The 8,495-nt window shown below is 36.7% G+C and overlaps 1 protein-coding gene across 1 annotated transcript in view; it reads left to right on the forward strand.

Annotated features, from left to right (window-relative positions):
- Positions 1-8,495, forward strand: part of LOC122081893 (mitochondrial carrier protein MTM1-like) — an 11,962-nt gene that overhangs the window by 2,319 nt on the left and 1,148 nt on the right. The window contains exons 2-9 of the mRNA XM_042649277.1: positions 126-215; positions 1,353-1,481; positions 2,356-2,415; positions 2,501-2,671; positions 3,636-3,738; positions 6,128-6,219; positions 6,326-6,475; positions 7,289-7,347. Coding sequence (XP_042505211.1) covers positions 126-215; positions 1,353-1,481; positions 2,356-2,415; positions 2,501-2,671; positions 3,636-3,738; positions 6,128-6,219; positions 6,326-6,475; positions 7,289-7,347 — 854 coding nt within the window. The remainder of the gene's footprint in view (positions 1-125; positions 216-1,352; positions 1,482-2,355; positions 2,416-2,500; positions 2,672-3,635; positions 3,739-6,127; positions 6,220-6,325; positions 6,476-7,288; positions 7,348-8,495) is intronic.

Below are 8,495 nucleotides of genomic sequence, written 5' to 3' on the forward strand. Positions count from 1 at the left end.
CCCCCACCCCCCAAAAAAAAAAAAGGGTAAACTGTAATTTTCAGAACTTGTGATGGTTCATGAATGGTTTCTTACACTTGGTACTCTTGCATCCCTTATGTTTCTAATGCTTTACCTGCTTCCAGACTAGGTTGCAAGCACAGGCTGCTGGAGTTCCTTATTCACATACATGGCACCATGTTAGTGGCCATATGGCATCTCTTGGACCAAATGAGGTACATATTGTTTAACTTCTACTTTATTTTTATTGAATCTCTTGGGAAGAAGCTATACTTGATGAAGTCAGAATTTCAGTTATTTAAGTTTCTCTAATATCTTCTTACATAGTTCAAATGAAGGGATTTGTGGTACATTGTTTCATTGACTTCATTTTTATGAATAGGGGCTGACTTTCCAATCTGACGTGATTTAGAATAATTAGTTTACTAATACTACGGCAATGCCAACAGATTATAATCATCTACACTTAAAATAAAATTATGAAAATCTGAAATAATAGTATGATGATCATTATTTAGAGGGATACATGGCAATGTTCTCAGGTCTTGTACCATTACTAACTCTCATTACATCCTATGCTAAGACAATGTATCCATATGGTGAAGTACATGGATACCGCTGACTAGCAATGAAAACTCTTCTTTCTTCCGGATCCTTGATTAATTATTCCATTGTAGTTTCATTACTGTTGATCCACTAGTGGTGATGATGTCAATGGGTGCTTAACGTGCATTTTTATCAGGGTTGGTGAGTATGGTTCTTTCTTTATGATTTTACCTCAGAAAACTGGAAGAATGGCACGGGAGTCATTAGTAGTTTGAACCTGTAAAATGTTGAAGGTGTTCTCTAAGTAATAGAATTATTTCAGTTGTGTACTACAGAATTGAGAATAGATCTACTAGGGAAATCTGTAATTCTGGTGGGCAGAAAGTGGGGAGAAAGATTATTTGGGCTGAGAATAGCCCCAAACTTCATTAAGAATTGTAGTTTGGAATATCCATGGTGTTAAGGTTCACTCGTGGACCCTGGGGAATATATCACTATTGAACAATTTTTGCTTCTGAAACTTTTCTTTTTACTGTTTCTGGTTGACTCACACTTCTCTTTAAACCAAATGATTAACTCAAGTTTCTACACTTTCTTTTCTATGATTAATATTCATTGATGCTGTAACTGACATGCTTCTAAGCAAGTTGCTTCTACATGGATTATTCTCATATCCTCAGTCTGTTTACGTTGTATTGCTTTCGATTTACATTGTAGAGACTCATCATAGCTTAGAACCTAGAGCTTTGTCTCTTATAGTTTTCATTGGTTTTAACAACATCTGGCTTTGGAATATGTTGGAACAGTTTTTTTCGGATCTGAGATGTTCTCCAAATTGCACTCGTGGTGCAATGGTTGGTGCTGAATCGGTTTGTCCTCCAGATTGTTTTCAGTACAAAGGAACGTTGGACGTCTTCCACAAAATAATACGACAGGTTGGTAAGGGAGATAATTACATTAGTTTTGAGGAGACAGAGATGTTTAAAGTTTTTTATAGGCCCGTCAAACAGCATTACAGAAAAGGGGTGGAAAATTCTTCTTTCTGGTTTCTTTTGTTTGGGAATTGTCATGAGCAGTTTGGCCTAGATTCTCACAAATTCTGTAAAGTGAGGAAAGTGAGGAAAAATAATTTCGAAGAGAATAGAGTGAGTTCTTGGATGTTGTCCAAACAATTTTTTAGTACTTAAAAAAGTGGACTGATAATTTTATAGCTAATTGGACTAGGCAGAACTGCAGAAATAAACCATTGGACAACAAAATAAATATCTTATAATGCTGTTAAAGTTCATCAACATCCATATATGAATACCTAGCCCATTCCTTATGGGAGGTAACTAAAAATGAAAATGGGAAAAACTTTAAATCCTTAACAAAAAACAACAACCTGAGCAGATCTTACATATATATATATATATATATTTTATGAGTGTTTTCTCTGCTGTTAACTACAAGATTAGGATTCTGATTTCTTACTTGAAGGATTAAAAGCACCCTGGATCAAGTCATACCTGATTGATCCAGCCCAACCCCTGATTCTGCTGGGGCTGGCATTTAATGACCTTGACTTGGGATTAAGATGGGAATTACTATTGTAACATCCATAAGGAACTGTTTATAGCTGTTAAAGAGAACACCACATAATAAAAGATAAGCAACTGAATCGGCTCTTTTAATATCCCAGATGTGTATGCTGTAGAGCAGTTTTATAATGTAAGGATTTATGATTTATATAATTCTCCATCTTTGTCTCTACTACCCATTTTTTACATTATCAGTTATCAGATGTTTAAGTTGAGATAATTTGCGCAGGAGGGATTTACAAGACTGTGGAGAGGCACAAATGCAGGTTTAGCATTGGCAATACCAACTGTAAGTTGTTGCATTAGTTAATTGTTTTGTGGTACTGTTACCGGATCCTCTTGTCTTCTTCATATTGTAGTCATTGTTTGACCAGGTGGGTATATACTTACCTTGCTATGACCTATTCCGCAACTGGATTGAGGAATTTACGGCCCGGAATGCTCCAAACTTGACTCCATATGTCCCCTTAGTTGCTGGCTCAGCAGCGCGGTCATTAGCTTGTGTTTCTTGCTATCCTATTGAACTGGCGAGAACTCGAATGCAGGTATCACACTTTGTACATTAATATTTACATTTATTATATAATAATATTCTGTATAATAAATAAGGAAGATACATTAATATTTACATTTATTATATAATAATATTCTGTATAATAAATAAGGAAGATTTACTTCACACACTTAGGAAGGGCCTTTAAACAATCTATTATTTCGGGTCACCTGGACAGATGATGTGGCAATTTTTGGCCGTTGGATAGGGAGGATTTGGTCTGGATTAGCCATATATCTAATTCAGAGCCTAATTCAATTAAATATTCTCCCATTTATCGGCATGCATCCCCATGTATATCTATGCACTCTCCAATTATTTGGATTTTCAAAGCTTTATTTTGCCACTTGACAAACTTCAGTGTGGCTGAAATTTGACGTGTTAGCAGTGGATTTATCGGTCTACCTCTCCACTGATTTGGGCCCCATCTGAGCTGCCATTTGGCAGATTTTTATGGCCATTTAGGTAAGCTTTTCTGATTGACTACGTAGGAGACCTTTACCCATTCAAATATACAAAAAATATCATGTTCTTGAATGGGCATTGAATATTTGACATCTTATGTTTTTTCAAGCAGAATTGTCTTTGATGTTCAATACCATTCCCAATAGCATGTGACTTTTCCTTTATAAGCTTTGAACCACACTATAGACTTTCAGTTTACAAGACTAATTGTCTCCAATAGTGTGCACATTATTTTTGGGAACAATAAATGGTATGCGAAGTAGTATACGGAAGTACTTTATTTTCCTTTAAAAATTTGATGCAGTTGGCATACTGGAAACTAGAACAATATTACAAGTATCTATGAGGGACTTTCATCTAAATTGCTATTGAGAGTAATTTCATATTGGATTTGACAAGTACTATTGTCTTCATTTAATTTGGATACTACTTTGCAGCCATATTGAGTTTATTAGAGAGAACTTAATTTGTTTTTCTCTTTATGATGTTAGGCATTTAAAGAGATTACAATTGATGCAAAGCCTCCAGGAGTATGGAAGACTCTGCTTGGGGTCCTCTCCCCTGTTAGGGGGTCAAGTAATATGTTCCAAAACTGTAAGTTGTTTTCTTGTTTGGATATTTGCATTTAGTCTGATTGTCTTAGTATTACCATCATAATATTTAGATCTGTTTGACAATACTGGTAATAATTTTTTTTTCCTGACAGATACATCTTGTGAGTTATGAAGCATGAAAATTAAATTAAAGTCAGAAATGTAAAGTATTACCCAAGATAATGTCTACGTTAAAATCAAGACTGTTTTACTCCTGATATGAAGTGGATTAACAATGGACGATAGCTAAAATTTCTCTTCATAGGATGGCAAAAACAGACCTTAACAAAACAAATTAGATTAGTGAACATCCCACAAACAGCTACAAAATAAGGAGTTTGCTAATGTGCATCTTTCTTCTTCCTGATCAATAATTGGTATAGATATCCCTTGCAGACTCTTGCATGAACATAAAATATTTTATGGCTTATGTCACATGTCCTTGCATATCAACATAATCTGACAACAAATCAAACATACATTGGATTGGATTTAAATATTCTATTTGGCTGTGGATAGTGCATTGAAGATAATGGTGTGATTATATGAATGGAATCAATGGATCTTTTGGTTCTTGCAGTCAATCTCAATGTTTGAAAATTGAATTGAAATTGTTTGGATTGGATAACTATTTTGATTTCTCTGGAATCACATGCAAAATATATGAATACAATATTTCATCGAAATGCGCTAAACAAAATTATTGAAATGTCAACATTTTGGTCAAAATAATTTAAATGTTAAATTCATTAATATGGTATACCAAGTTTTTAGTTGAACTGAGTTGAAATAGTCAAATTGGCGAAATTGTTGAAATTTAGGGAATGCTTCAAATTTGTTCGGAAACTTACAGGTTTTTGAAGATTCAAACCTCTTCCAAACTCTTCTAAGTTCCCATGACAAGATTGGAATTAGACATTTGAGTTGAAACTTCAAGAAAGAGGCAAGTCCTTAACAGTTATCATTTTGGTTCAAATTTTTTGCTAGATTTGAACAATATTTAAGTGCTTACACTAGCAAAATATGGTGTGAAATTGAACTACTATGGTTTTCTAACATCTAAGTACTCATAGTGTGTTTATGCTAAGTAAACATCCCCTTAAGTTTTATTGCAAAATTTTTAGTATTTCCCTTTATTCCCCAAAATTTTAAAATTTTTGCTAAATATCCATTTCAACGACATATTTTTTCGACAAGGGTCAAAATGACCTATCCTGCCGAAATCTCTAATCTTGTTCTTACCAACCCAGGATCTGCCTCAACTGTTGGGCAGTTTGTGACTTTTCACTGTGTTTCCACATGCTGTTAGACCCCCTCATGAGCAGGACAAAAGTATCATTAGTATGTTAAACAAACATACCATGTTGTTGTTGGTGTACGATGTCTTGTATTCCGTCACAGTTTAATCCAAGGAGTACTGGTGCAGCGCCTCGACAGGCAGGACGCGGTCCCGCTAGCAGGAGGTGTAAGGGGGCGCAATCCCCCGCTCGAATTTTTTTATTTGAAGGTAGTTGTGTACTTTCCGGATTAGGGTTTTTCGCTATATATTTGTAGCGAGGGTTTCTCTCTGTAATGCAAGCAATACTGAGAGGTGTGAGGGAAGAGCATTGTAACCCTATTTTTCATTCATAATGAAGCAGGATCTCATCTCACCAGGGACGTAGGCAATCTTGCCGAACCTCGTAAATCTGTGTGCATTGCTTGTTCTTGTTTTTCATTATCTTTTGCATCGTTTTAGGATTGCGTTTCTACAGTTACATGGGTTTGGATACTGTTATCAGGTGCAAGTATGTGTCAAGGAGTCTGATCCACCTCTTTCCCAAAATTTAGGATACATGCATGTGTCCAAAAAGGGTATGTGTATAGGAACTTTGCTAAAATATCTGAAGGGATTAATGTGTCTACAAAAAAAGGGTATGTGTATAGGAACTTTGCTGTATTCAAGAGTATTGACTTTTTGTTGCATGCCCATGTTCTATCATGTCAACTTGGACATGAGTTGTCCAGTTAACAAAGAAAAACCTACTCTACATGTAAATGACAATGGGATAAATTTTCAACTGCTGGCCTTATTGGGGGGATACTATGGACATTATGTACTGCTTACCTAACCATTAAAAAAAAAAAAAAAAAGAACCTCGCCAATGAGATCTTCGATAAATCAGGTTTCTGACAACTATAACCAAGATTTATGAGGTTTTACGAATGTTCTGATGGATAAGATCTGGGCATATGTTTACTCATTAAGAGTCGCTACGCAGAATGTCTTACATGGTTTCATCTGGTTATTTTTTTCCATGAGCTTCTGTTCTTGCTATATGCGCCTCTCCTTGTATCAGAACAGTGCCATTTGATTACATGTTCTGATTGACCTGTTTTATTGGAAGCAGTGCAAAGTTACCGTGCCTTGTGGACTGGAGTTGGAGCACAACTTGCTCGTGATGTTCCTTTCTCTGCAATTTGCTGGTCAACATTAGAGCCAGTAATATTTCATTCCTAAAAGCAGTTCCATGGACGCATTTATGGTTTATCGTTATTTTCTTTTACATTATTTTGTTTGATGATATGTATTATTTATTTATTTACAGATTAGGGGAACTCTTCTTGGTCTGGTGGGTGAAGAAGCCAATGCAGCAAGTGTCCTTGGTGCAAATTTCGCTGCGGGTTTTGTTGCTGGTAGCTTTGCTGCTGCTGCTACATGTCCACTAGATGTTGCAAAAACCCGAAGGCAAATAGAGGTCATTTCTCAAGGCCAAACTTGATATTTTATCTTTGTTCTTGTTAACTATGTGGGATAGACCTCTCAGACCCTTTGGAGATCACGTGGGTAATCTTGTTTGTTCATTAGATAGAGAACTTCTGGAGTTTGGGTTGGTTTACTTTTGATAGCTTCCCATTCACTTAAACCAATGATTGAAGTGTCGGAATTGCTAAGACCCAACATTGATCCGGCCAATACATACTCTGATACTGCACATTATTGGGCCAGATTAATTTTTTTTTCCTGAAACAATATCATTAAATTTACCAGGGGAAGGGGAGGGATAAGAGGGGAGCGAGAGGAGGGAGAAGGGACGGCTTTAACATGCATGGTGAACACAGGAAGGTCCCTTATTAGCCTGATGTCGTCTTCGGATTGGGCTAGATTGGATGATCCTTATCAGCCTGATCGCATATCCAAGAACAAATTTTAAATCCTTGACTTCAGTTTTATGTTCTATTGGGTTGTGGACGCTTCCCCTATAATGACCAGCTTTTATAATTTTGAAGTTTCAGTTGGGGGGAAACTAGAAATTCAAGAACAGAAGGCTTCTATTGCCCTGTGATAGTGTAAGATCGATAGGAACGATCTGCTGAAACTTCTTGCATGAGAGTAGGGGAAAAACTACCCTGGATGTTCTGTACTTATGTTATTGCATGCTTGAATCATGCACAAGTTTTATTGCAAATTTGCTATCTACAGAAGCGTTATGGATCAAACTGCTTGATATACTGCATGGACTAATCTGTGCTAGACTACTAACCAGTGAAATTGATGTTTCTGATTTCAGAAGGATCCAAAGAGGGCATTAAAGATGACAACCAAGCAAACGCTAACGGAGGTCTGGAGGTATGGTCCTGCTTTTCCTCCCTCTTTCTCCCTTGTTGATATTAGCATTTGGGCATGTATGGTATGCATTCACAAAAGGAAGCTGGTTGGAGAATTCTATAGAAACATCGTATGATACTATGATTTGTATCTGTGAGCAGTGGTAAGTAGGTAGCAATCATGTCTATTATGTTGTTCAGGGTTTAACCATGTAACAAGGGTGTATGTGTTTTAGCTGCCAACACAATCAGACAATGTATTTTCTTTTCCTTTTTTTTTTTTTTTTTTTGAGAAGGGGGTGGGGGAAGGAGGGTGGAGTGAAAGGATAGAGGACGGAGGGAGGGACATCATCTCACACTGTGCCTGTCTCAGACACCAGTATGTGTTGATGTTGGTGAGGTTTTAGTCTTTTAGAGGCCATGATGAAAGTTGGTTATGAGTCAAATCTGGATTTATATAGTAGGTGAAGGTTTTATGGCTTGGTCCATAGTTGACCAAGTGGTCATGGGTTTGAGTCAGGAAACAGCCTCTCCGCAAAGCAAGGGGTAAGGCTGCGTCCATTATGACCCTCCCTAGACCTGGGAGCCTCATGCACTGGGTATGCCCTTTGTCAAGGTTTTAGGGTTTGAAATTGAGAAATTTTTGAATGGTCTAGTTCAATTGCCTAAATTGATTTTAAGTGAGCGCAGAAGGTAATTGAATGTTAAGTAAATTTAGGATTTGAATGAAATTTTCAAGTAGATGTAAATTTGGGTCTGTTAAGGGATGGGCTACTGAGTAAGGTTTTGGCTAGGGCTGGCTAAGTTTGAAATAGGTGAGCAAATTTTAAATTAGTTTGGTGCTGCAGTTATTGAAAATTGCAGAATTTTTTTGAGAATATTCTATGTGAATGAAATCGACAGAAATAGTTTCTCATTACATCATCAGGCATTCTTCATTGAACATACCATAATAGTGGGGTGAGTTTTGACACTCCTTCCAATGAATTCTATTATTACATAGATAAGTGTGATATTATATAAGACTATAACGGATATTGAGAAAGGGACACTTTTATTGCAGCTATGGTTGTTGAGGTTAATTCTTTCCAAGTCTTTGGTGTTACCTCCATTTGCTTCCACATTGTGGGTGATTCCACCCCTCCCCACACAAACCACCCCCACCCCCCC

The sequence above is a fragment of the Macadamia integrifolia genome, chromosome 6, assembly GCF_013358625.1.
Source record: "Macadamia integrifolia cultivar HAES 741 chromosome 6, SCU_Mint_v3, whole genome shotgun sequence".
NCBI lineage: Eukaryota > Viridiplantae > Streptophyta > Magnoliopsida > Proteales > Proteaceae > Macadamia > Macadamia integrifolia.